Here is a 27,238-nt window from a genome sequence, read left to right on the forward strand (position 1 = left end):
ATAAGGAAATAAAATAAAGATAAATCAAAATAAGATAACGATAATATAAAGAAATAAAATCAAATATCATAAAAGAATATATTGAATATTATATTTTTTATTTTTTTTATTTAATTATCGTTTTTTTAGATTATAATAAATAAATAAAAACTAATAAGAAGAAAACACAAGTTAAATATGCAGAAAATAAAATTAGAAAAAAAAGAGTATGAAGATAAAAACAAAAACTTGATTACCAAAATCAAATTGGATTCCCCAACAACGGTGCCAAATTTGATAGTTGTCGTTTTCCTGTCAAATTAATATGATTCTAGCATAGACTTGTCTAACACTAGAGAGATGATAGTATAATTGGGGTCTTGGGGTCATCTAACCACAATTATACTATCATCTCTCTAGTGTTAAACAACTCTACGCTAGAATCATATTAATTTGAAAACAAAAGGACAATTATCAAACATGCTATGTAAATGCTATTTTATTTGAACCTTTTAATGCGTGTTGTGTGCAAGATGAAACTCATAAGACCGTCCAGAGGTCACTATCAATATTAGACACTTCAATAGTTCATGCTCTTAAAGGTTAATCTAAGCATGTAACCAAGTCATAATCACTAATGTTTTCTAGACTTAGAATGAAATCAAGAAAGATAAATCTATGAGTGCATATGCCTTAAATGACTAAGTGGAAAACACGATTTATATAACACTTTTATATTCTACAATACTCATATTAGAATTTTGAAACAAAGAAACACATTGTGAACTATAAACGAATCATCCCATACTTTTATTACATATATGTTTGATTTTTTTTCCATATGAAGAGATGAAAGAATTGAAGAGTATCAAGTCTTTTCAAAAAAACCTACTAATCAACACAAGTCAAGGAACACATTGCAAAATCCAAGGAGTTGATAAAGCTTGATTGGAAAGGATTCAATCGTAGCAAGAACATAACTACATTCATCTCCAAAGAAACCTATAAAGGCTTCAAGTTGAAATTGAAGAACACACATGAACTATGTAGTTTTATAATACTCATAAGTTTTTTAAGTAAGATAAACCTTTGTAATTTTCACTGAGTGAAATAATCTTATAGGCTTAAATTTTTGTCTCTTTGAAGGTTTCTTTTTACTTGTTTTCTAGGTCTTAGTTTCAAGAAGAGATTAAAACGAGATAATCAAAAGTGATTTGTGTACTTGTGATAACTAGAAATGGTTTGTGTTCTCATTGTAATCATTGACGGTTTAGTGAAATATCTTAAGAAGTTGTCTCAAGAAAGAATTAGGTGTAGCCTGTAAGTTTGGGCGAACCAAAATAAAAATATTTTGTTGCTTTTGTTCTGTTTGTTCGTTAGATGCTCTAGACTATTGTTTTCGAGAAAAAGTCTAGAGCTCTATTGAAATCCCAAATAAATAAGGGTAGACAAAAAATCTAGTTTGGTGAAACTAATTCATTTTTCGCTACTCTAATCCATTAAAAATTCATTTATATTAAATATAATTTTTACTTTAATCCATATTTTATAATACATTCATATCAGATTTCCATTTTGTTTATATAGATTTTAAAAATTGAAAAATCCAAATTTCCAATCTAAAATTTGGAATCGCTCCCTCTAACACCTCTACCAAAATCACCTTTTATCGCGCTCTCTATGCAACACCTCTTATATATTCTCTTTGGAATTTTATTTTATCTCTATATATATCTCTATCTCCGCCGCCTGTAACAACTCTTCTGCATATTCAAATCCATGGCACGTTCCAAGTGGGGGTGTTTGCTTTGGAGATGGTTCACTTTAAATATTTGCATAAAATAATTATACACATGAAAAAAAATAGAATTAAGGTATTGTGATGGAAGATTTTTTGGTTCTTTGTTGTCATTAAGTTACATTTTGCTTATAAATGCATACTAATGACTCTTTTTTTTGTGTTGGACTAGAAGATTGTGCGGTTCTTTGTTCTAATTTAGTTACATTTTACTTTTAAATGAACACTAATTAATTTTTTTTGTAATATACAGAAAGTATGTATCCGTTACCAATTTTTTCTTGAGATGGTTTGATTAATGTTCTCTCTAGACATATTGAAGTGTATATAATTAATTTAGATATAGTGTATGCTCTTTTCTTTTTTAAATTATGGAATTTTTAAATTTTAAAAAGGTTTATGTATGAATAATTCTTATTTAGTATGTTTCATGAGTTAACTTACAAAATTCTTTTATAGTCTTACCTACGAAGCTTTAACATATCCATTGGAGTAGGTTTATAGTTAACTAAATAAGGTTATTTAGCTTCATAACGTTATTCATTAATACCGATTGAAACTAATTGAATCACCTACATACATGCCTATTGTTGTAACTAGGATCTCAACGAGCAAACAACGAACCAATAAATGAGAAATTTTCGTAAAAACAGAGATATGAGAGTCGTCACCATAGTTTATTATGGAAAACTATGAAAAAACCAGAAAGATGATTTGTGAACTAGATTTGGGATCCGGGAGTTAGTTAGGCATAAGGAAGGTATTAACACCCTTGAACGTCTGTCTGAATATAGTATCTTTAATTAAATGTGTAAAATGAGTGTGGGTTTTCCAAATGTTTCCGTTGATCTTACGTATTTCTGTTCATACTGAAAAATCAGGATTTACATAGTTTAAGAGTTTGATATTTGAAAAATGTTTGTGTCAGTACAAGTTAGGCTTTTAAAAAGGAATATAAAAGTGAAGTGAAATGTCTTAGAAAATGGAGATTGACCTCATTCCTACGTATTTATGTTAAGAACAACAAATCAAGGATTATGTAGTTATGTTAGTAAGAACTGAATTTTTTTTTTTGAAAAAAAAATTTGTTTATAAATATTTTTAATTTTGAAACTTTTAATACTTTTTATATTTTATGTTTTTATTATTTTTTTATATTTTAATCGAAAAAAGTTTTTAGTAAAAGGTAATGCCTATGCTCATACAATTACTCAAATAAATATTTTTTAGAAAAAATTAAAATCTGGTGGGTGAATAAAATAAAAGTGGGGTAGCATAAAGCAAAATTGTTGGGCCAGCTGAATGAGCCAGGCTTATTTGGAAAAGGTTGTGCGTCTATTAATATGAGGGTACAAAATAACAAAACTACTTGCCAACAAAATGGACCCAGGTTTATTTTGTAAAAGTGTTGTAAATATTAAAAGTCAAGTGGAAAGAGTTAAATTACTGGGCCAGCAGAATGGGCCCGGGCTTGTTGGGTAAGGGTGATACGATATTAAAAACATGGTGCAAACAATGGCATTGTTGGGAGTGGAAATATCAACAAGGGGTCCAAAAAGCCAAAGGACCAAAAATTTGAAAGCACAAAATAAAGGGCAGGCCACACACATGGACCCCACTTTTGTCTCTCATTTTTACATGGACTATTACTTCCTGCACCTCCACATGTTCTTCTGTCACCCATACAAACACATGAAAAATACTTTTTTTATCCTTCTTGTGCCATCCCATATTCTGGATTCCATAATCCGGAAGTTAATCTCAGATTTGGAAATAGCTTACGGATTATGTAATCCAGAATATAATTTTAAAAAATGGTATTTTGGATTATATAGTCTAGAAATCTGGATTTTGAGAGTAGCTTCTGGATTATGTAATCCAGACACGCATTTGAAAAAAGGCTTATGGATTACATAATCTAGAAGGTAATCTCATATTATAAAAGACTTTTGGATTATGTAATCAAAAAACTAATCATGCATCTGAAAAAAAAAACTTTCAGATTATATAATCCGGAAACTAATTACGAATTTGGAAAAAGACTTCTAAATTACATAATCTAAAATAGTACAGAAGGACATTTTTTAAAATACAAAATTATGAAGATGAGAGAAGAACATATGGAGATGTAGGAAGAAATAGTAGGAAAAAACAGTCTTTTATATGTATATTGATAGTTACAAAAATCTTCAACACACTCTTGAGTTGGATGTTTGTTCCGTATAATTCAGCCTCTCAACTCAAACTTTGGTTTCTTCTTATTTCTCCTCTTCTTCTTTTCTTCAGCTTCTTCCTCAAGTCCTCTACAAGAGAAACTTAACTAGACGACGGATAAGCGTTCGCCGTCTAAATGTAAGAAAAACCTAGTTGATGCAAAATGTTAGAAAATTATATAATATAATTTTTTTTATGATGTGACTTGTGAGAAATAGACTTTGGGTTTTTTTACCTAGATGTGATTTAGTAAAATAAATTATTTATTGGTTAATATGAAAGATTATAGATATCTTATGATATATGATGAAAGTTAATATGATGGAGATTGAAAAAATTAAGAACAAAGTTGCCCATTAAAATATGGTGTCACAAGAAAATAATTGTCAAGAGATAAATTGAGAAAAAAGAATTGAAGAAACTACTCACATATGGATTCTCATGAATAAATGTAAATGTTTATATTTATTATAATTAAATGTATGGAATAAGTTTATGTCATGCCAATGCAAATAAGTTTTAGATCTGATATGAGAACCAAGTTGCTCAATTTATGATTCTTTATGAACAACGTTCCCAATTTCATGAACCTAATTTTTGCTCATTTTTTACTGTACCTGAAACTTACGTTATTATATTATGCCTTAAGACCAAATATGGGATCCACGTGAATGACAAAGTTTTTTTTTTTTTTTAAATCTTTACTGCAACTTATATATTATATTATGTCTTGCAATATAATTTGTATTCCTTTATAAAGAACTTGAAGGACCAAATGTAAAATTAATTTATGACATAATTGTTGGAATTAATTGTAGAATAAATTTGTAATCTTCAAAAGGGATAAAATCTTTATGTTTTATTTAATTTTAAAATAACGATGAATTTTATTTCAATTGTTTATTAAATGGATGCTAAATTATAAATAATTAATTTATAGATAAATTGAAATTTATTATTATAAGACATGTATGGATCACTCAAATGTTGATTAGTTATTCTTATAATGGATATGATTGTTGGTAGTGAGCATGCATTATTAGCTTTATTTACATATCGAAATATAATAAATATTTCTAGTTAATGCATATGTCTTGCCGAATAATGTTAATATTATTAACATCATTATGTTTTGTATATTAATGTATCACCCAAAGGAGAACATTAGTATACATATAATGTTTGTTTGTTATCTGAATTTGTATTTTATGTTTAATTTATGACTCAAAGTATTAATGTTAAACATGTATTAATGACAGTATCTCTTTATGTATAAACATTCACATGTTACGTTTGTTCCCCTCTTTATTGGATTAAATTTTTCTGCTGATAAGTCTCTTGTTAGGACATTAATGAGTACCTTAACTACCATGAAATTTGATGGTTCTCGTACTATGCATGAACATGTCATTGAGATGACAAATATTGCAGCATGATTTAAGTCTCTTGTGGATGAAAATTTTCTTATGCATTTCATCTTGAACTCATTCTCATTTGAGTATGGCACCTTTAAAATGAACTATAATACCATGAAAGACAAATGAATGTGCCTGAATTGAACAATATGTTAGTTCAGAACGAGACCAAACTTAAGAATCAAGGAAACCACTTCATTCATTATGTGAATAATCATGGAGTAGGCAAGAAAGTTCATAAGAAACATGGAAAGGGTAAAAGACCATTAAAGATTATGTGGGAAGAAAAATCTAGAAGAAAAATGACAAATGTCATTTATGTGGGAAATCTAGACATTTCCAGAAGGATTGCTCTAAATGTAAAGCTTGGTTCAAAATGAAAGGTGAGCGTAATGTTTATGTATGTTTTGAATCAAAATTAACTGAAGTTCCACATAATATTTCATGGATGGATTATGGATCGACAACTCATGTTTCAAATATGATCAGGGATTCCTTTAAACTCGAATCATAAACCCAAATGAGAAGTTTGTTTTCATGGGGAATATAATGAAGGTTTTAGTGGAAGCTGTCAGAACTTATCGTTTAATCCTTGACACTGGATTTCATTTAGACTTGTTTGATACTTTTTATGTACCTAGTATTTCAAGGAATTTAGTTTCTTTGTCTAAACTAGATGTTGTTGGATACTCTTTTTAAGTTTGTGAATAATTGTTTCAGTTTGTATAAATGTACTTGTATGATTGGATCTGGTACACTTTATGATGGTTTATATAAATTGAATCTTTACAATTTATATGCTGAAACTCTTATGACCTCGCTTCATAATGCTGGTACTAAACGTATTTTAGTGAATGAATGTTTTGTTTACTTGTGGCATAAGGGTTTGGGACACATTTCCAAAGAAAGGAATCAAAGATCAGTAAAGAATAAAATACTTCCAAATCTAGTTTTTTACTGATCTAAATGTATGTGTGGATTGTATTAAAAGAAAATAAACAAAACACACAAAGAAAGGAGCCACAAGAAGCACCCAACTTCTTGATATATGTGGACCTTTTGATTTAAATTCCTTCAATAAAGAAAGATATTTTATCACCTTTATTGATGATTTTTCATGTTATCGTTATGTCTATATACTACATGAGAAATCTCAAGCAGTGAATGCCTTAGAAATGTATATAAATGAAGTGGAAAGGTAATTAGACAGAAAGGTGAAAATTGTTAGATCAGATAAAGGTGGTGAAAATTATGAAAAGTATTATGAAGGTGGGCTACACTTTGATTCATTCACTAGGTTCCTTGAAAAACATGGTATTTGTGCTCAATACACAATGTCAGGTACACCACAACAAAAAGGTGTGTCATAAAGGCGTAATCGAACCTTAATGGATATGGTTAGGATCATGTTAAGTAATTCATCTTTACTTGTATCACTATGGATGTATGCTTCGAAAACGACCATATATTTGATGAACATGGTTCCTAGTAAGGTAGTTCAAAAGACACCTTTTGAATTGTGGACAGGAAGGAAACCTAGTTTGAGACACCTGCATGTTTGGGGTCGCCAGACATAAATTAGAATATACACACTACAAAAGAAAAGGTTTTAACAGAGGTTAGTTAGCAGAGGTTAATATGACCCTAGGAATTGATTTAATTAACAGAGGTTTTTTAATGTTCGTAAAGTTCCAAAGGTTTTTCTAAAACCTCGGAAAAATAACGGAGGGTTTTTTTAACCTTTTTTAAATTTCAAAGGTTTATTTTAAAACCTCGACAAAATAATGGAGGTTTTTTTAACCTTCGTTAAATTTCAAAGGTTTATTTTAAAACCTCAGCAAAATAACAAAGGTTTTTTTAACCTTCGTAAAATTCAAAGGTTTATTCTAAAACCTCAACAAAATAACGGAGGTTTTTTTAACCTTCATTAAATTCCAAAGGTTTATTCTAAAACCCTAGCAAAATAACGAAGGTTTTTTAAACCTTCGTTAAATTCCAAATATTTAGTGTAGAACCTCAATAAAACACTCCAAATTTTCGAAACTTTAGTAAATAAATACAGTTAAATCTATTTATAAATAAAGAATTATAAATAATATACTTTTAATATATTTTATATATGAATTCTCTAAATTTTTTGAAAGTGTAACTTTACATTACAAATAAGTTTTCTAAAGTTTCAAAAACTTATTTTAAAAGCAAAATAACCTTGGATAATAAGTATTTCAACAACTAATCTTGGATAATAAGTATTTCAAGAGTATTTGAATATTTCTTATGATTGATAGTGGGTGATGTTAGAATTAGAGGCCTTAAACAAGATGGGGGAGGGGGGGGGGGGTCGTGAATTGTTTATGAAAGATTTTCGCAAATGTTGAAGGTATATTGAAAGCCAATGAGGAATCAAAGAAATAGAAATCAGTTAAACCAATTTCAAAATTGTTTTTAAAGTGATTCCAGAAAATCAACCGGTTGTTTTTGCGAAACAATCGATTCTTTTTATCAGTAGTGTTAAAAACAAAGCAAAAACAAATTTAAACGAGAGTAGGGAATAGAGAGATCAACACTGAGAGTTTATACTGGTTCACTCTTTACCAAGAGCTACATCTAGCCCTAAAAAACCTATGAGAATTCACTAAGCAGTCAAACACCTTGATTACACAACACCCACCAAAGAGGTGATCAAGAACACACACCACCTTTGGCAAAACACCACAAATTTTAGAACATCCTTTGAATTTGCACAACACCAGTCTTTACACAAATACAGTAGTCAAGAGAGAAAGGAATGAGTGCACCTGGGTAAATCTCAGATTGAAGTAAAAAGAATACAATGCAATCTCATTCCACTCTTAGAAAAAAAATCCAAAGCTTGAAGCAATCTTTGAAAAACTGTTTTGAAAGTGTTATCTTGAATCAATAACAACCAGGAATGTATAACCATTTATTTATTCTCCAAACAGTTGTTAAAAGCATTTAATGCAAAAGCCAAAATAGTTTTAAATCAAATTCAATCAACTTAACAGAATTCTATTAAGATTTTCAAAAAATCAACCAATTGAAAACACGAAACAATTTGATGAATTGGCTTGACAGCAAGGTCAACTAATTTCAAGCTTTTTCAAATTACTCTAAGTGTAAAACAACCGGTTGAATCGAAATTTCAATAGGTTGATTTTCCATTTTCTTTAGAAAACACTTCCTTTTCAAAAGAACTTGAATCAAACAACCTTGGATCATAACTTTGAGTGGATTAATAAATTCAAACTACACAAGGCACACACAACCAACAACAAGGTCTTCAAGCAACCCACTTGGATTTAGAGACTTCAAAGACTATGTTCAACAATTGATTTATATAATTCCTAGTTTTTTTTTTGTTACGAGCTCATACTTCAAAAAACCTAACTTATTTTGTCTTAGCTTTTGATGTACGTATATTTTATGTGCAATTTAGTTTTAGCTATAATTGTTAAAATTTAATTCTTATAATTTTGAAATATTTTATATTAAGGCCTTTATTTTAAAATGCATCCAATAATTAATTCACTATGAAAGTGAGAAGTAATAAATTTAATTTCTCCTTACAATATGTTCTTGTAATCTTTGAAGCCCTCGTATCAAAGAACACACATGACTTTGAAGCCCACATCTGACAGATAATACAATTATTTAGGATATATAAAGTTGGGGCAATAAGGTGATGGAGGAAGCAATATTAAAGTAAGAAGAAGATAGTGCCTTATCTAGTGTTTCTTCTCCTTAGATATAATAGATATAAGTGTGGCTAAATTGTGATTCCTTGCTTGGACTGTCATTGGCATCCATTGAGTTTGTGTCGAAGAACAATGTGTTTACAGTGGAAGAGAGAAGTCAGGAGGATCGTTAGAGATGGTGGAAAATGGGGTTGAAGGTTATTTCAAGCGGCAAGTCATTTTACTAAAATTTTGAAACTCGTGGTATTTTATGAAGGTTTTTAAACCCATGGTATTTAACGGAGGTTTTTAAACCCATGGTATTTTACGGAGGTTTTTAAACCCATAGTTTTTAACAGGGGTTCTGAAAGACTTTCCCTAACGTTTCCAAGGGATGGTTTAGCGGGGGGAACTGCTACCATGGGTAAACGACTTAATAGAGGTTTTAACGCTGGATAATGTAAAAATAAACCTCCGTTAAAACCATTTTTTCTTGTAGTGACAATCCGCAAGAAAAGAAATTGGATGCAAGAACAATCAGTGGATATTTCATTGGTTATCCAACAAAGTCAAAAGGATATATGTTTTACTATCCTACCCACAATACAAGAATTGTTGAAACTAGAAATGTTCGGTTCATTGAGAATGGTGAAACCAATGGGAGTGAAGCTTCACGAAATGTGGAGATTAAGGAAGTTAGAGTACAAGTTCCTTTAACTAGTACCTATACTTCAAGAATTGTTGTTCCTCATGTTGTTGAACCACACAACGATAAAGAAGAAAAACAAATTAATGATCCTAAAATTAACAGTGAACATATAGTAGAACAACCACAAGAAATAGTATTTAGAAGATTAAAAGATAAAGGAAATGTGTTATTTCGAATGATTATATGGTTTATATACAAGAGTCAAAATGATTTTGGCATTAGTAATGATCCACTTTCATTTTCAGAAGCCGTAAATGGTGATAATTCTGATAAGTAGTTAGATGCCATGCAAGATAAACTGAAATTAATGGCATAGAATGATGTGTGGGACCTTATGGAATTGCCAGAAGGATGCAAAAGAGTTGGGTGTAAATGGGTATTTAAGACTAAACGTGAATATTATGGCAATATCGAATGTTACAAGGCCCAACTTATTGCAAAGGTTTTACTTAAAAGGATGTCATTGAATATCAGAAACATTTTTTCTTATTTCTAAGAACGATTCTTTCAGAATTATCATGACATTAGTAGCTCATTATGATCTTTAGTTGCATCAGATGGATGTTAAAACTACCTTTTTGAATGGAATTTAGAAAAGGATGTTTATATGGATCAACTAGTGGGGTTCATTAAAGAAGGAAGATAACACATGGTGTGTAAACTTAAGAAATCAATATATGGACTTAAACAAGCTTTCAGGAATTGGTATCTTAAGTTCAATAATACTATTATGTCCTTTGGATTTAAGGAAAACACTGTTGATTGATGTATATATCTAAAGGTCAGTGGAAGAAGTTTATATTACGATTTTGTATGTTGATGATATCTTACTTGTAACTAATGATCTTGGTCTATTAAGTTAGACTAAGAAGTTTCTCTCGTACAACTTTGAAATGAAAGATATGAGTGAGGTGTGATAGGATTAGAAATATTCCGTGAAAGATCACAAGGACTGTTAAGTCTATCTTAGAAATCATATATTAATAAAGTTTTAGAGAGATTCAGAATGGATAAATGTTCAGCATCTCTTGTTCCAATACAGAAAGAAGACAAATTTAGTCTCATGCAATATCCAAAGAATGATTTGGAACATAAACAAATGGAGAATATCCCTTATGCATCTATTGTTGGGAGTTTTTTGTATGCTTAAATATGTACAAGGCCAAATATTCGTTTTGTTGTGGTACACTTGGTAGATACCAAAGTAATCGAGGATTGAATCATTGGAAAGCTGCAAAGAAAGTCTGAAGATATTTACAAGGGACAAATGATCACATGCTTCCTTATAAGAGATCTGATTATCTTGAGATGATTGGATATACAAATTCAAATTTTTTTGGTTGTATGGATACAAGAAATTCTACATTTGGTTATGTGTATCTTTTAGCTAGAGGAGCGATGTCATGGAAAAGTGCGTATTAGTCAACCATTGTTCCATCCACCACAAAGGCTGAATTTGTGGCATGCTTTCAGGCCACAGTTCAGGCTAATTGGTTGTGGAATTTTATTTCAAGACTTGGAGTAATTGACAGTATGGCCAAGTCACTAAGAATTTATTGTGATAATTTTGCAGCTATTTTATTTTCTAGGAACGACAAATATTCTAAAGGTGCTAAGCATATGAAATTGAAATACTTTGTCATTAAGGAAGAAGTTCACAAGCATAGTGTCAATAGAACATATTAGAACCAATCTTATGATTGTTGACCCTTTAACAAAAGGGTTATCACCCAAAACATTTACTAGTCATGTTGAGAATATGGGCATTATCTCTACTAGTGTACGTTGAATGTTGTTATTAATGGTTATTTGACACTCTGAGCTCGTTGATATAATGATTCTAAAATATATGTTTTCCACTTTATGTATATGCATGAAGATTATGATGTGGAAAACAAATTATATTATTGTTGATGAGAATGACATTGTTTGAACCCATCATGGACTTCTCATTGTAAAGTAATATTAAAGATAAAGGTTGATATAGTAGTACATGAAAGGAAATGTATTGATTAAAGGACATATTACTGCCATGACTCTTATTATTTTTGTATCCTTAATTTTGATTGTTGATAGAACCAATTTATGTAAGGTTTTTAATGTGCATTATCATTTATGTAATTATTAAATAAGGAAGTATTATAATTTCACATGAGTCAAGTGGGAGAATGTTAGAAAATTATATAATGTAAATTAATTTTATAATGTGACTCATGTGAAATAGATTTTGGTCCTTGGGCCTAAATGTGATTTAATAAAATAAATGGCCCATTGGTTAATGTGAGAGGTTATATATATATATATATATATATATATATATATATATATATATATATATATGATACCTGATGAAAACTAACTGATGGAGTTTGGAAAATATTAAGAACATAGGATTTTATCTCTGCAAAGAAGGCTGTCTCACCATTGGCCATCAAGAAATGACGTGACAAGAAAAGAATTTCCTAGAGATAGATTGAGAACAGAGGATTGGAGAAACTGCTCACATAAAGACTCTTATGGATAAAGATAAATGTCTATATCTATTATAATTGAATGTATGGAATGTGAGAATTTTAATTTGTAATATATTTATGTCATGCAAATAAGTTTTACACAAAACTCACCAAAAATGGCGTCAACAATGAGGTCAACGATGTGTTAAGGATGATAGCAATGGTGTTGATGAGTCTCATGGTCGCGCTCGAACAACTGCAGGTTTGGTTGGGTGTTGTCAACGAGATTCTCAGTGTAGACGAGATTAAAGATGATTACGATGTTGGAACTCCAAAGCACAATGCACTAGTGCAGAAAAGGCATATTACACCTGTTCTGGAGGCATAGGAGGATTTTCATCAACAAATAACCTGCACTGATAGGATGATTCAATGTCATCATCTTCTAAGTCCTCCACATCATAGCTACCTTTGGCGCTAGCTCGACCATGAGCATAAATTACATCTACTGGTTCAGTTGGATTATATCTGTACTCAAATTCAACTTTTAACTCTTGAGTAACTTGTTGTTTGATGTTCTTAGTCAGTTGTGGAGTCAGTCTCTTTGTCTATTGTGTAGCTAATTGCATGACTGACATTTGCAAAAAAACTAGGTTGAGAAACTGATCCGAAGTATTTTCTGACCCTAACACCAAAACTAGTCGTACGTACACGACCAGGGTGTTCTTCAATCCCAATGGCCACGGTTAATATGTCATCTCAACCTTTAGGAACATAAACTTCCTTGTGAGCTTTTCTCCACTAGCTCATCTTGTACAGAATAATACAATGTGCTCATCCTCTAATGATTTCTCAAATGTCATTTGACCCCCTGCCTTAGTTCTAGCCAACTTCCATTTCTCATGTTGACTAGGAGGGGATGGAGGATAGATAAGTTCACTAGAACCAGATTCTGCATGTTGTCTCTGTAACTTTTCTTCTAATATTCTTCTCTTTGACAAATCATAACCTCCCCGAGACAATCTGTGGGGATGATGCAATCCTAGCTTGCATTGCTATGAATCTTTTATTTTTTATTTTGGGGTGCGAAATTTGGTGGGATTGGATGGTTAAAATGGGTGAAAGAAACTATGAAGTAATGGTGTGTGGAGAATGATAATGAAGCTTAAGAGAGGTTAGACCAACTCCTAAGAATATTCAAGCAAAACACTATTAGAAGTGCAAACTTGAAAGTAAGAATTGGAAGACAAATGACCTAGCAACTTGGGCAACCTTTCTTTATCAATTCCAATCTGATTTATAAGGGGGCTAACACATGTATTTATAGTGCTATGGGCAACCAAGGTGCAAGCTTTAACCCTAAAAACTCTTCATATGGTCTAGAGTTGCATTGGGTCCAAGGAGGCCCAATTGTAACTCTAGCTAGACTCTTTCTTTTTCTATTTACACCCTACTATAATTGGCCCAATACATGGCTCATGAAGATGACCCAAATACAAGCCCAAAATAAAGCCTACACTACTTTGTATAATGTTTATAAAACTAGATTAAAAAATGGAAGAGAAGACAACAATTAATTCTCCCTGATATGAGAGTCTTCTGAGATCCTTTTTCTCCTTACAATCTTCTTAGCCGAATGTTTCGAGGCTGGATGAGTTTTCATCAGGGGGTAGCATTTTTATGTGCAATGATTTGAGCATTCTTCCTCTTTTCCCGAAATTACATCATCATAGACATAAATTATGAATTTCATGATAAGATTTAATAACATATATAATGAAATGTTCACAAACCTGCCATGAGGGATCCGTTTGACTCTGAACAAATTGAGACCATGTCTCTTCATCTAGAGAATATTTCCCACAAGGAGACTTGTCCTTGTATTTACCAAAAATGTAGTGGGTTGTCAAATTTGTCTTGAATTGCCTCCATTTTGTAGTTACAAAAGACATTATTTTGCTCTGAACCAAATTCGAAGTCTCAAACTCAAAATTTGTCTACAAATTATAATAAATAAATCATTAAAATGTAAATTCAATAGACAAATTATTTAATAACATTTAAATAAATAACTTACAAAAATATCCTCCCAAATGAGATTCTTGTCTACTTCTGTTACGTGGTCCCAGTCAAGGACTAAGATAGAGACCTTAGATCGATCTAGGACTCCCAAATAACTTCTAAATTGAGCATGATTAAGGCCTAATCAAACTTGAACTAGAACCCTATTATTACCCATATGCCTAATCACAAGATTTCTCAGTTGTGTAGGATCCCTAATCTCTTTTGATGACTCAGCCATGTGATCGACCTACAAAGAATAAAAACATGTTTAAGATATATATTTAAGTTAAATGAATCAAATTTTTAAACAGAAAAGTTAATAAAAATACTTGATTTCTATTGTGGAAGTGTTAAAATGTTCTCCATATTCCTTCATTGTGATCATGACGTGTAGCATGCACTTCATCTATATCATTTTCGTCATTCAAAGGAGGTAATTGTCTTGAGAATGAAGATTTGTCTACTGATTCGACCCTTGAGTCATCCCGTGGATGAACATCATGTCCAGTTCTCCCCTGTACGACAATTGATAGCCTTTCATTAGAAGGATCTTTCACATAAAAAAACTTTTTTTGCCTGGTAAGCTATAATGAAAGGATTTTCCTTCCACTCTATCTTTGTAAGATCAACCAAAGTAAAACCCAAGTCATCTACATGTGCTCCTGTGTTACAATCAACCCATTTACACTTAAATACAAGCACTTTAAATTTGACGTAGTCAACCTCTCATATTTCTTTAATTACTCCAAAGTAACTTAGAGTAGCCACAATAGGATTATTGTCTTTTGAACTAGCAAAGTGCATAGACTCTGCCTCAAGGGTAACACCGCTATTCTGCATAGTATTTTTTCATCTCCATTCTTTTTATAAAAAGACATCATATTAATATTGTAACCAGTCCATGTGATGACATCAAAGTTTGGTCCTTGTGCTAACCATTTCAATTCCTCAATATCAAAATCTTCTTGACTATCTTCAAACCATTTCAAGAAGGTCTTTTTATGCTCAGTCAACAACCATTTCTCATTTGCACGAGGGTTCATTGACTTTAACAACATCTTGTGTTCATCTATATAAGGAAGAACATCATCAGTCTTGTTCAAATTTGTTCTTGGAGAACTTCATGTTGGTCTTTTTGAACCACCCTCACACCTCGTGTGCCTTTACCTTCACACATTGCTTCATGCCTCAACTTTGGAACTCCTATGGCTTATACTTTTGACATATACGTTGTACAAAACTCATTTGCTTCCTCTGCAATGTATCTCTCAACAAAAGATGCTTTCGGATGGTACAAATTCTTCACATACCCTTTCAATATCTTCATTCATCACTCAACTAGGTACATCCAACGTAAAAAAAATGACCACATATTCTAATTTCCCTCACTAAATGAACAATTAGATGAACCATGATGTCAAAAAATGAAGGCGAAAAATACATCTCTAGTTGACACAAGATAATGATAACATCATTTTCTAATTCATCCAAGCTATTAGGATCAATAAATTTTCTACAAATAGCATGGAAGAATATGCATAGGCGAGTGATCACATGTCAAACATTTTTTGGTAAAATTCCACGAATAGAAACTGAGAGAAAGTCTTGCATGAGAACATGACAATCATGAGATTTTAAGCCCATAAGTTTCAAATCTTGAATTGACACAACACTTTTAATCTTTGAAGAGTATCCTTGTCGTACTTTAACTCCCTGCAGACACTCGCAAAAACTTCACTTTTGAAATCTTGACAAAGTATGGCATGCTGGAGGCAAATATGTTTGTTTACCACGAGGTTGTGGCTGCAACTCCAAGCAAACACCCATCTCAACTAGATCTTTACGAGCATTTATACCATCTTTCGTCTTTACTTTAATATTTTATAACATGCCAATTATACTATCCCAAACATTCGTTTCCACATGCATTACATCTATGAAATGTCTAACATCTAACTTTGACCAATATTGAAGTTCAAAGAATATGGATTTCTTCTTCCATGTGTTTTTTCACAATGTTTTTCTTCTGTGTTTTTCCAAAAGTCACATTGATATTGCAGACTTGGTTGTACACTTCCTCGCCAGTTAAGGGTGGAGGTGCAATTTTTTCCTCCTAAGATCCATTAAAAGCTTTCTTTAACCTACGATAAGGGTGATTATGTTTCATAAACCTTCGATGCCCAATGTAAGAAGTTTTCCACCCATGTTACAATTGATGGTAACTTGTGTTCTCTTCACATATCAGGCAAGCACTATGTCCTTTAACACTGTAACCACTCAAATTCCCATATGCTGGAAAATCGTTAATGGTGCGAAAAAAACAATGCACGCAAATTGAAATTGACCTCATCGTACGCATCAAATACTTCAAGTCTTCGATCAATGGACTTAAGTAAAATCTATGTCATTTTCAGGTTGTCTTGGTCCTGATATCATCATATTCAACATCATATATTTTCTCTTCATACACAACCAATACGATGTCTAAATTATTTCTATTCTTAAATGGTCCAAAAATACAATGTCTCAATAGAAATACCTATTCTATTTTTACATTTTATAGAAGCTAAGACAAAAATTTGTTATGTAACTCTTGAAATTAGTCTACGCTCTTAGCAGCATATCTGATGACTTGGATAGTGAGATGGTCCTCCCTCATCCATTCTACTAACATTATTCTTAATTGTCTTAGTTTCCATATGTAAAGCATCCATTTTTTAACGCACACAACACCATTGCAAATCTATCTTTAGTGTCAGTTTTTTTACCTTTTAGCATACTCTAACGTGAAGTTTTCTTGTTGTATAAGATTACACACAAAAGAAAGTGACAAAGTATAGGAATCCGTATGAGAAGAGATGTAAGAATGATTCCATCCATACACCCTCTTTCCTTTAACAGGATGGTATATATCACCCTTTTGACATTCAAACTCATGTAATCTCGAGCTAGTGAACCTTAGGCATGTACTCTTTCTTTGCTCACCCTCCTCCCAATTATCATTAGTTACCTGTTCTCATCTATATTGTGTACCTTTCATTCAGCCTTTTTACTACAACAAAAATATTCTCCTATAAGGTTAAATTTTATAAAAGATATTAAACACGCAATTATGGGCAGATTTTAATTTGTATTACCGTTGCAGATCTGTAGCTGTAAAAGACAACTGCAGAAAATATTTTTTTATCAGAAAAATAATTATTTATATATCAAAATGAGCGTGCTACAACACTGATAATTTTTTTTAGAAAATCATTGTACTAAATTCCAACTTTACTGTAAATATTCAACTAATCTAGATCGAATTAGTAGAATTATTATAAGCTGCAAAAGTTTGCCTCTAAGATTTTAATACCACTACATTATTCTACGGGCAAAGATTATAATTCTAGGATTTAGGCCAGCTGGTAGTGGGCAACACCTTCATTTTAGTCAATACTTTTAAATTTATTAAACTAAACCATTCTAAACATTTTAAAATCATTCTAAATATTATATTTTGAATTTCCATCTTCAATTTATTTAGAATGTACAATCAATAACACAAATTTTCATCTACAATATGACAAAATGAGTCCTCTTTTTTGGTTTAAGCACCTTGACCTATTGCAAAGCATGCATACTACATTTCAACTTCTCTCTCATTAAACAATATGCAAGAATAAACTGCATGTAAAAATAATTTTAAAACTAAAAAATATGGACAAAAGGAACTACGTGCCCTTCCTCCTAAATATTTGTTAATTATATAATTACATTAAAAATTATATCTAAAATAAATTTTATTAGTTAATGTATAATATAAAAAAATTATAGTGCATGATGTCACGAAAATAAAATTCATTCATCTATATTCTTAAAGAAGTGTAGATTGCGCATACAAACAACTCTAAAAACGAATTACAATAATCCAAATACCGATTTCTCAAACCAATCTCAACGAAATATTGGATCACGGGAGAAACAAGAAAAATGACGAAGATTCATTGAGACGCAAATGTATATTTTCGTACACAACAAACATAGTCCTTATTCAATTCATTACGGCGAAAATTGCAATGAACAAAATATTAACAATTAACAAGTTAAACCCTAACAAGCTCTGTTTCCACAAACTGTGGCAAGGCAACATATAATGAGAAGAATTTTAATTTCTAGGGCTTTGCTCGCATCTGACAACCGCAGCAATCACCGTAACGGAAAACTTTCAAAATCATCGTTGGCGGGCCCACCAAGATTGGAGAAGTCAAAACCCAAAACCCAATCATTTCAAGTCTACCCTACCTTCGTAAAGTCTACGACTCCATCAAAAGCCATATCCTTAACACATTGTCACCTTCCAAACATAAAAAAGTGTTCAACAATTCAAAGTTATGTTATTTGTTAGCTACCATAAAGAAAACCCATTACTATTCTCAAATCCACATCTTAGAAAGAATAAAAAAAACTCAGGGTGCAATCACTGACACGTACGGTGGGTATTAATTATAGGTTTTCTCATGCGCTAAACATTCCTCACTTGCTTTTGCAGCGAAATCCACCTGCACTCAACTTTATGATCATCACCTATGGGCATCCACATGGAATGCCCTGCACCTCCACCTGCACCGCGGTTCATGAATCTGGATCATGATCGTGCATTTTTTTTCCTTCTCATCCTCCTTCTCGTGCCGCCGGTCACGGCACAGTTTCAAAATCCGCCTCCATCACCGCCGCAGTTGGATCCTTTCACGAGACTGAGATTCGACAAGACCATGGCTGCGGTTCTGGTGATCCTCGTAGTGGTCTTCTTTGCGTTGGGATTCGTGTCCATCTACACGCGCCAATGCGCTGAGCGGCGGATCAGAGGGAGGCTCGACCTGGCCGTGGCGATCGCCGGCGGGATGGACCGGCGGCAGCATCTCGGGCTCGACAGGGCGATAGTGGACACGTTTCCGACGTTCGTGTACTCCGAGGTTAAAGCCCTGAAGATCGGGAGGGCCACGCTGGAATGCGCTGTTTGTCTCAACGAGTTCCGCGACGACGAAACGCTGCGCTTGATCCCCAAATGCTGCCACGTGTTCCACCCCGATTGCATCGATGCATGGTTGGTGAATCATTCCACTTGTCCCGTTTGCCGCGCCAACCTGGCGCCGAAGCCCGAGGACGCGCCTCCTTCCGTTGAGATTTACATTCCGGATTCGGCCCGGCCCAATGGGCCCAACGCAGAACCCGATTATGATCCCAATTACATCAACCCGGTCGATGAAGGTGAAGAAGGTGAACGAAACAGAATAATTACGGAGCCTCTTAGTTTAGATGATCCGAACCGGACCCATCCAGTTCGGTCTAGATCGACCGGTTTTGGAACTTCAAGGCTGTTTCCGCGCTCTCATTCAACGGGTCATTCTCTGGTTCGACCGGGAGAGGACTGCGAGCGGTTCACACTGCGGTTGCCGGAGGATGTGCGGAACCGGCTCATGAGTTTTAGGATGCTGAACCGGACCAAGAGTTGTGGGGTGACGTGGCAGCGGCAGAGTAGTGGAAGGAGGGATTACAGAACGAGGAGTGTGGGGAGAAGCTATCTGCAATACGAGCGGTTCGGTGGGGAAGGCCGGTTGGACCGGTGGGGGTTCATGTGGACCCCACCGTTTTGGGGTAGGACCGGTTCGGAGAAATCCCCAAAGTCAACGAGGATGAAGGATGAAGTGGACGTGGGAGAACGTTCCTCTGATATTTTGTTTTGCAGAGATTGAGGATGCGATTCGAGAGAGTTGGGTGTGAACAAAAATCACTTCCTCTTTCTCATTATCATTTTATACGTATACAGATTTCGTGTTCATAGTATTCCATTTCAACTTTTCAGATTTTTATCATTTGTAACTTGGTTGAAAACAGGGACATATTTCCTCAAAAACAAAGGAAAAGAGAATGTAAAATTCACTTATACTTCTAAATTTTTAAACCCTTTAACAAATCTATCAATTTTTGTATACTACTTTATTTCTTCACATACATGGATATGTTCAACGTATTAATATTTAAACTATAGCAATTGTTTTCGAACTGGTATTGGGACCTAGAGAATGATTGCATGCTTCTCCTCTCGGTCGTTCTTACACTCAGCTTCTCACTCCTTCAGTTCCTTCCTCCTCCTCACGGTCGTCCGGTAGCACAGGCACATGTTCTTGGAATCTGCGCTATTTATATTACTTTAATGGGCTTTCGTTGGTGGGTCGGATTAGAGGATTGGTTCGTGTTTAGGGTTGTGCTAAGTAACCTTTAATTATGGATTAGTCCTGCTCACTTGGTCAACCCACGGGTCGGCCGACATCGTGTTACCATGCGACATTCCTTATCGCGGGTGAATGGTCAGACGGTTTGAAATTCTAACCAACTCAGGGTGGTCAACCGGCCGTACCAGTACACTTGCCTCCCTGGCTCGAGGGCTGATAAAGCCGAAGAGTCTTGTTGATCTCATACCGGTCGGGATTCGTGGTGGCGGTTGGGTTTTTGATGGGTGATGTGGTGGGTGGCGGCGCCTGAACGAGTGACGTGACGTGCATTTATGACGGGGTTTTTGGGCGTCAAACAACGTGGATTGTTAGATCAAGAAGATCCAACAGTTGAGGGAGTTGTGACGTTTCGACTCCCGAGACTCCTTCGGCTAATAAATAGGAGCTCAAAACAGTGATTTCTTACGCTTTCTTTCTGAACTCTGCCCTGAATCCTGAACGACTTTCGTCTACTTGTGCTTCTTTTGTCGTCCTTCCAAGGTTAGTGATGTCTTCCCTCTCTCGTCCCACTTCTTCTTTCTCGGCTACTCCTTCTCCTCTTACCGAACCCCCTTCGTCTTTGTCCTCCTCATCCTCCTTGTCCGCTTCTTCCTCCACCCAAATTTTGTCGGTCGGGGCAATTAAAACCATTGTCCCCAGGAGGAAGAAGTCAGGGGTGATGACCTGGGCAGTGCGTCTGTCCAGTTAAGGTTTTCAGAAAAACAGTCGGTTGATTTTTTGAAATAACCAACTGATTTTTGTTTGACAACAAAGGCAAAGGCAAAGCGTTTCCAAATCAGTTTAAAATCCACTAAGTGTTAAACAACCTGTTGTTTCGAAATTTCAACATGTTGAAATTTGTTTGACAGAAAAGGCAAAGACAAAGTTTTTCCAAATCATTTTAAAATCCACCAAGTGTCAAACAACCTATTGTTTCGAAATTTCAGTTCCTTTTAAAAAACCCATCTTTTCAAAATGTTAAAGATTCAATTGAGCTTGGATCATCTTAAGGAGTGAATTAACAAGTTTCAAACAACTAGGCACACACACAACAGCAACAAGGTCTTCAAGCTTTCCACTTGGATTTGGAGACATCAGCATCTTGTTCAACAATCTCCCCCTATTTGATGAAGACAAATCCTTGGTTTGCTTGTGATGTGCTTGTGATGTTTTGTTTGAATTTGCTAGTACATGCAAAACATAATTTGTGCATGTACCAGAAGTAATCATATCCATATATCATTAGCACCACAAAACCTTTTTTTCACTAGGTGATTCTCATAAGGAAAACCAGCAAAATCAGTGTGTAAACAAGGTGCAAAATCAAAGTTATGCAGGAGCTAACTAAATCATATAAACCTAGTTTTAAAGCAGACATGTAGCAGATACTTAGCAACATATAAACCATATAATTCTCCCCTTATTTGTCTTCACAAATAGAATAAAAGAAGGGGTAAAAACTGTTAGAAAAGATGGCTTTAAACTAAAGGGGGGGTGAATTGTTTAAAGGGGTTTTCGCAAACTTTTCAAAACTTAGAATGAATTTATTTCAGAAACCAATTGATTCAGCAATTCAGTTAGCCAAAACAGCAAGCAAAAGTTGTAGTACTAGAAAAACAATCAGTTGTTTCGTAGAAACAATCAATTGTTTATACCAGCAAACAACAAATAAACTGAATTTAAAAAGTTAGAGATAGAGAGATTGTACACAGTTGTTTATACTGGTTCACTCCAAACTAGAGCTACATCCAGTCTTCTCAGAAACCCCGAGGATATCCACTAAGAAACCACCACTTGATCACTTACACAACAACCAAGAGAATGACCTTGAACACCTCAAGAAACACACTCTCCTTGGCCAACACGAAGATTGCTGATCTTGAACACCTCAAGAACACACAACCAATCTCAGCAAACACAGAAACGAATTGTTCAGCAGATTACAAAGATTACACTTGTTACAGATGAATATCTGAAATCAATACAAGTAGAATCCTATTCCAGCACCTTGATCAATCACAAAACTCTTAAGCAATCTCAGCACTTTGAAAACTCTTAGAAAAACTTTGTCAAAAGATTCTTTATTCTTAAAACTGTTTTTCTGAATATATTCAAAGATATAGTTTGTTATCAAATCTTAACAAACTCTTAAATTGCATTAAAAGATTGGTCAAAGCATTTAATGACTGGAGCGTATACAGTTAAAGCATTTAAAGCTCAGTCAAAGAAAACATTTTTTGTTATGGTCCCAAAACAAAGAATCGGTTGTTTTCTCGAATCAATCGGTTGTTTTGGTACTTAACAGTTTCAACCATTCAAAAACAGTTTTCAATCTTTCTCAAAACACCTAAGTATAAACAATCGGTTGTTTTGATAAAACAATCGGTTGTTTCAACTTAGTTTGAAAAACATTTTACTTTGATAAGAATTGAGATGCTAATTGCTTGAGATTTAATACAAGGGTGGATTACAACATATAAACTACCCCAGAACAAAGCTTAAACCAGCACAGCAACACCAAGCAAAGCAGAGGCTTCAACATCCTTCAAAGGATTTGGATTCTTCAAAACATTGAACATCACTTGGTTCAACAATCTCCCCCTATTTGATGAAGACAAATCCCTGATGCTTGTGTTGTACCTGATTAAATCTGAAGCAATTCCTGCAATAGAACATTGAGCAATACATTGAACTTCTGATATTCTGTTAGCATACAGATAAACAGTTTAAAGCTTAAAACATATCTAATATCAGAAACATATTACATATTCCAAACAGTTTTATCAACCTTAAAACAGAAACTTAAAACAAACTCAAAACACAGCATATATCTCCCCCTATTTGTCTTCACAAATAGACAAAGATAAGAGATAAAAAAAAATATTGTTTTCATTACATCAGAATAAAACAGCAACAGTAGAAGGAAAGAAATTTTAAAACCAGAAAAGAACAGCAAAAAACAATCGATTGTTTCGATAACCAATCGATTATTTTTCCTTCATTCTTCTTCATCAACAAACTGAAGATCAAAGATTTGATTCTGGACAGCTTCAATCTGTTCATCCAGAGTCATAAACCTTGCATCCATGTTGTCAAACCTGGTGTCAATCCTTTGGAAATTATTAACACAAAGATCATTGAGGCTCCTTTGATTTTCAGCAAAGCTATCAAACCTATCCATCATTTGTCTTTCAAAAGATGACATGGTTGGCATTCTTTCTCCTTGATGTCTATCAACAGCACTGGGTCCTGCATCTTGAAAATCTTCATTTGGATCTTCATGTTGAACATCCATATCAGCAGGTTCATCTTGTTCAAGATGAGCAACACCACTAGATGAGGCACCATGATCACCATCCTTACTTATCCATTTTCCACCTACTTTTGTAAAGCCCATCTTGCTGAGTGATCCATTGTTCAACTCTTGAGTTGACTTGACCAGCTCAGAAGTTTCATCTTCAAGATTAACTTCAAAATAGAGTAGAAACTTAGATATTAAAACAACATAGGGATAATGATAATCACCTAACCTCATGGCTTTTTGCATGTGTTCTTTGATTATATGAATCCAATTGATCTTGACTTTCTTGGTGATGCAGAAGATATAAACCATATCTTCTTCAGTTAACACAGAGTGGTTACTCCCCCTTGGAGTTAGAATCCAAGTTACAATGAGAGCAAGCAACCTCTCATCAAGCTTCAAACCTCCAACTGAGCATGTGCTAACTTGAACATGTTGATTCTTCAAGCAGCTTTTGTAGAACTGTATTTTATTAAAATCCTCCACCACACCAAGGTTTCCCTTATTGATTCTCGGACCTGAGAACTTAAGTCCAGCAACAGCAGCCCAAACTTCATGTGTTATCTCCATTTCCACACCTTTCACATGAGATACAAGATTGTTTCCCTCAAACTTCAAGTTGGTGTAGAATACTCTCACCAGATCTGGATAGATGTTACCCTTCATCTCTAGGAACTTTCTGAGAGATTGATCCTTGAGCAGCCTTCTCACATTATCAAGCTTTTGACTTTTCAGCCTATCAAAGCATACAACCTTGGGGTTGTTTATCTTCTTGATGTTTGTCTCATATATATACTTCTCAATGAGATCATTGTCTCCAGAAAACCAACCTTCCAGCCTTCCTCCAGACCTTACAGCTCTGGTTTTGACTCTCTTGGAGGTGGAAGGGGTTGATTCCATGACAGCAGAGACGAAAACAGAGGTTCACAGATTTTTGCAAGAGATGGTGCAAGAGATATTGCAAGAGATGTTGCAATTGGTTGTTCTTGTGGAAGAAATCTGCACTGGATTTTATAGCAGTAAGAGAATCAATTTGAATTTAATTTCATTCAAAGGGTACCTGATTTTCAGAGAGAGGACTTGACTCTGTTCTGCACAGAAAATGTCAGAAAAAGTTGAAAATCACATGGTCTTCACATGTGATATTTGACTAGTCATTAAGGCTCTTGAATTTCCAAGATTTTGGAATATATTCCTTTATGACTGTTATAACTTCTTTCTGAACATGATCAGCTTTCAACACAGATCTTTTGACCAAGATTCTCTCTTTTAAAATTGATCTGCAACGGATAGAAATTCAAAAAAGCAATTAAATCAATTTCTTCACAGTGTTGTCAGACCCAAAACAATCGGTTGTTTTTCTACAGCAGTTAAAACTTGATTTTTGATATTTTAACCATGAGCAGAAGCAGTTTAAATCAGATGACATTGATTAATAGAAACTTAATCACAATAAAGAACTTTGAAACAGAGATTGAGAAAAAATATAGGAAAGTCTTATCCTTGTGTTGATTCTTCAATGAGTCAATTGCTTGTTGATCAAGAAAACTCCTTTTCACTGTTTTGATCTTTTGCATAGCATTGATTCAGCTTCAATGACTGCCTTTTTCTTCAACAGCTTGATCAGATGGCTCAGTTCTTCTTTTTCTCTTTATTTTTCCTGCATAAACGATTTCAAGTAGCAAGATTTGGTCCCCTAACAAATTTGGGTCCATTTGACTTTACTTTGCTGTTAGAAACATCACATCCCTTAGGAATCCATTTCATAAAACCTTTAGGAACATAATATTTTCTAATTTTACAGAATCTAACAGAGTGTCCTTTCTTCATGCAGTAAAAGCATGTAACAACCGGTTGTTTCGTCTTAACAATCGGTTGTTTTTCTGATTTTCTTAAAAAAAATTTTGAAAACCTATCTTGCTTGTTCTGTGGATTGAAGCCTAAACCAGCCTTTCTAAAAACACAGTTTTGAGATGCCAAGACATTCTCAAAGTTTGATTTCCCCTTTGAAAGCTTGTCCACAGTTTCAACAAGATAGTGAACCTTTTTCTCAAGATTTTCACAATTTGTGCAAATGAGAGTATCACACTTGCAAAAGGCATTTTTGAACTGATTTTCCAATTTTTCAAAATCATTTTTTTCTTTTCTCAGATCCTCTTCAAGTGATTTAACTTTCTTTTCAAGCCCACTGTTAAGATCTTTCAATCAGTTGTTTGAAAGAACCAATCTATTAGCTTCATCATGTGTTTCTTGAAAAGCTTCAAGCAATTCACTATAATTTTGTTCATTTAAAGAAGCACATGAACTTACCTCACTTGAACTGCAAGAATCATCATCATCCTCAGCTATCAAACATATGTTTGCTTTTTCATCTTCACTTGATGAAGAACTTGATGATGACACCTCATTTTCATCCCAAGCTATGTAGGCTCTTTTTGTCTTGCCTTTCTTCTCCTTGTAGCTTGTCTTTTTCTCTTTGCTCTTGTTAGGACAATCTGCCTTTATGTGACCTTGCTCACCACAACCAAAACAAGTATAGTTATTTGAATTAAATTCATTGGGTTTCTTGTTTCCATACCTATCCTTGTTGTTGTCTTTGTTGCGGTTTCTCTTTAGGAATTTGCTGAATTTTCTTGATAGCAAACTAAGATTTTCCTCATCACTATCATCACTTGAATCTTGCTTTCCCTTATGCTTGGATGCTTTCAAGGCTATGCTCCTTGTGTTCTTATCTTCACTCTCTTGAACATTGAGTTTATTCATCTCTAGCTCATGTTCCCTAAGCTTTCCAAACAAAGAAGCAACACTTAATGATGTTAGATCTTTAGATTCGGAAATAGCAGTTACCTTTGGTTGCCATGCTCTATCAAGACATTTCAAGATCTTGATGTTCAGCTCTTCTTTGTCAAACGACTTGTTTAGGCTCATAAGGTGATTGATGATGTGTGTAAACCTTTTCTGCACCTCAGCTATTGTTTCACCTTTAAGCATTCTAAACATCTCATACTCTTGAATGAGAGCATGCTTTCTAGCTCTTTTCACCTCATTTGTTCCTTCATGGGTGACTTCCAAAGTGTCCCACATTTCTTTTGATGATTTGCATTGTGAGACCCTGAAAAACTCATCAGAATTTAAAGCAGAGGTTATAATATTTTTGACAATGCAATCGAATTTGGCCTTTTTGCTTTCTGCATCAGTCCATTGAGACCATGGCTTCTCAATGACATAACCATCTTTTTCAAACTTTGGGATAAAAGGACCATTTTCAATTGCATCCCAAATTCCTTTGTCAAGAGATTCCATAAATATTTTCATTCTAACTTTCCAAAACTGGTAATTCAAACCACAAAACAAGG

The 27,238-nt window shown here is 33.8% G+C and overlaps 1 protein-coding gene across 1 annotated transcript; it reads left to right on the forward strand.

Moving 5' to 3' along the window:
• Positions 1–18,337: 18,337 nt before the first annotated feature.
• LOC137826990 (RING-H2 finger protein ATL11) lies at positions 18,338–20,283 on the forward strand. The gene has a single exon (XM_068633162.2). The coding sequence runs from the start codon at positions 18,896–18,898 to the stop codon at positions 20,060–20,062; it is 1,167 nt and encodes a 388-aa protein (XP_068489263.1). The 5' UTR covers positions 18,338–18,895; the 3' UTR covers positions 20,063–20,283.
• Positions 20,284–27,238: the final 6,955 nt, after the last annotated feature.

Source organism: Phaseolus vulgaris, chromosome 8 (genome assembly GCF_051622355.1).
Source record: "Phaseolus vulgaris cultivar YP4 chromosome 8, ASM5162235v1, whole genome shotgun sequence".
Taxonomy (NCBI): Eukaryota; Viridiplantae; Streptophyta; class Magnoliopsida; order Fabales; family Fabaceae; genus Phaseolus; species Phaseolus vulgaris.

Coding starts and splice junctions, on each gene's coding strand:
- LOC137826990 (XM_068633162.2), top strand. CDS start 18,896: ATGGGCATCCACATGGAATGCCCTGCACCTCCACCTGCACCGCGGTTC.